This window comes from Ammodytes marinus (genome assembly GCF_949987685.1).
Source record: "Ammodytes marinus genome assembly, contig: scaffold_272, whole genome shotgun sequence".
NCBI classification, from domain to species: domain Eukaryota; kingdom Metazoa; phylum Chordata; class Actinopteri; order Uranoscopiformes; family Ammodytidae; genus Ammodytes; species Ammodytes marinus.
Window position 1 is genome coordinate 32,501 of NW_027648238.1, and position 2,500 is coordinate 35,000.

Sequence of the window (2,500 nt, forward strand, 5' to 3'; positions counted from 1 at the left end):
TTTAATTGCTGCCACTCTTCACCACTGTGTACAGTCATATGAAAAAGTTTGGGAACCCCTCTCAGCCGGCATTATAATTGACTCTGCTTTCACAAAAAAAAGATAAAAGTGGTATGTCTTTAATTTACCAGGAACAGCTAAGTACTGGGATGTTTTCCAAACAAAGATTTTTTGAAAAGCAGTATTTGGTAGTATGAAATAAAATAAAATGTGAAAAACTGGCTGTGCAAAAATATGGGTACCCTTGTGGTTTTGTTGATTTTAATGCCTGTAACAGCATGTAAAACTGATGACTTTAAACACACAGTTGGTTGGATTATGTTGTTAAGCCTTGAACCTCATATAATTGTCTGTTTAATCATGAGAAAATGTATTTTAGGTGCCTAAATGCAAGTTGCACTTCTCTTTGACTCTCTGCTGAAGTGAGACAGAATGGGATCATCAAAACAGCTCCCAAAAGATCTGAAAAACAAAGATTGTTCATTGTCATGGTTTAGGGGAAGGCTACAAGAAACTTTCCCAAAGGTTTCAATTGTCAATTTCGACTGTAGGGAACGTTGTCAGGAAATGGAAGGACACAGGCATAGTGGCAGTTAAACCCAGGCATGGCAGACCAAGAAAAAAACAGGAGCGGCATAGGTGGAGGATTGTGAGAATGGTTGCACACAACCCACAGATCACCTCCAAAGACCTGCAAGAACATCTGGCTGCAGATTGTGTATCTGTACATGGTTCTACAATTCAGCGCAATTTGCACCAAAACATCTGCTTTTTATAAAGACCAAATAACTTAATTTTTGTCTCATCAGTCCAAAGCATTTTCTTCCAATATGAAGCTGGCTTGTCTAAATGAGCTTTTGCATACTCCATGCAACTGTATCTGTGGCGTGGGCGCAGAAAGGGCTTCCTTCTCATCACCCGGCCATACAGATGTTTTGGTGCAAATTGCACTGAATTGTTGAACCATGTACAGATACACAATCTGCAGCCAGATGTTCTTGCAGGTCTTTGGAGGTGATCTTTGGGTTGTGTGCAACCATTCTCACAATCCGCCGCATATGCCGCTCTTGTACTTTTCTTGGTCTGCTAGACCTGGGTTTAACTGCAACTGTGCCTGTGTCCTTCCATTCCCTGACAACGTTCCTTACAGTAGAAATTGACAATTGAAACCTTTGGGAAAGCTTCTTGTAGCCTTCCCCTAAACCATGACAATGAATAATCTTTGTTTTTAAGATCTTTTGGGAGCTGTTTTGATGATCCCATTCTGTCTCACTTCAGCAGAGAGTCAAAGAGAAGTGCAACTTGCATTTAGGCACCTAAAATACATTTTCTCATGATTAAACAGACAATTCTATGAGGTTCAAGGCTTAACAACATAATCCAACCAACTTTGTGTTTAAAGTCATCAGTTTTACATGCTGTTACAGGCATTAAAATCAACAAAACCACAAGGGTACCCATATTTTTGCACAGCCAGTTTTTCACATTTTATTTTATTTCATACAACCAAATACTGCTTTTCAAAAAATCTTTGTTTGGAAAACATCCCAGTACTTAACTGTTCCTGGTAAATTAAAGACATACCACTTTTATCTTTTTTTTGTGAAAGCAGAGTCAATTATAATGCCGGCTGAGAGGGGTTCCCAAACTTTTTCATATGACTGTAAATGTTTCAATTGTTTTTTCTCTTCACCTGTTGTTGTGTATTTGATGTTTTTGCATTGAATATTGTTTATGTATTGTTGTTTTTCCTTTGAATTTGTTTTGAACTCGACAGACAAATAGACTCACAGACAGACAGACAGACAGACAGACAGACAAACAGACGCACACACAGACAGACAGACAGACAGACAGACAGACTCACCACAGACAGACAGACAGACAGACAGACAGACAGACAGACAGACACAGACAGACACACACACAGACAGACAGACAGACTCACAGACAGACAGACAGACAGACTCACCACGGCGGGGGAGGGGACGTGGATGGAGGGCACAGAGCGCGGCCTCACGTGATTGGCCAGATGACACAGCACCACGCCGTCTGTCAGAGCGGCTCCCAGGTCGCTAGGCAACGACACCTTCAGACGCGCCTCAATGTTCTGAGTGACAGGTGACAGAATGTACATCAAAAACGGAATATGATCAATCATAGACTTTAGACTTTATTGTCCCCTAGGGGAAATTCTTTTCCACTCCACAGTACATGTATGGGCCGCACGCCGACAGACAATAACAGATGGACAACAAACACAACAAAGATAACATGCAGACAGAAATATATAAAGACAGAGTGGGACTGGGGTGTTTTATCTTGGCCTTCTGTTAAGGCTGCTATGACTGCAGGTACCAGGCACGCACACACACACACACACACACACACACACACACACACACACACACACACACACACACACACACACACACACACACACACACACACACACACACACACACACACACACACACACACACACACACACACACACACA

At 41.7% G+C, this 2,500-nt stretch overlaps 1 protein-coding gene across 1 annotated transcript in view; it reads right to left on the bottom strand.

Annotated features, from left to right (window-relative positions):
* The window catches only part of LOC307270870 (DISP complex protein LRCH3-like), a gene marked incomplete at its 5' end in the record, with an annotated part of 25,831 nt that overhangs the window by 9,709 nt on the left and 13,622 nt on the right, over positions 1-2,500 (bottom strand). The window contains one exon of the mRNA XM_080054758.1: positions 1,973-2,110. Within this exon, the coding sequence (XP_079910884.1) occupies positions 1,973-2,110 (138 nt within the window). The remainder of the gene's footprint in view (positions 1-1,972; positions 2,111-2,500) is intronic.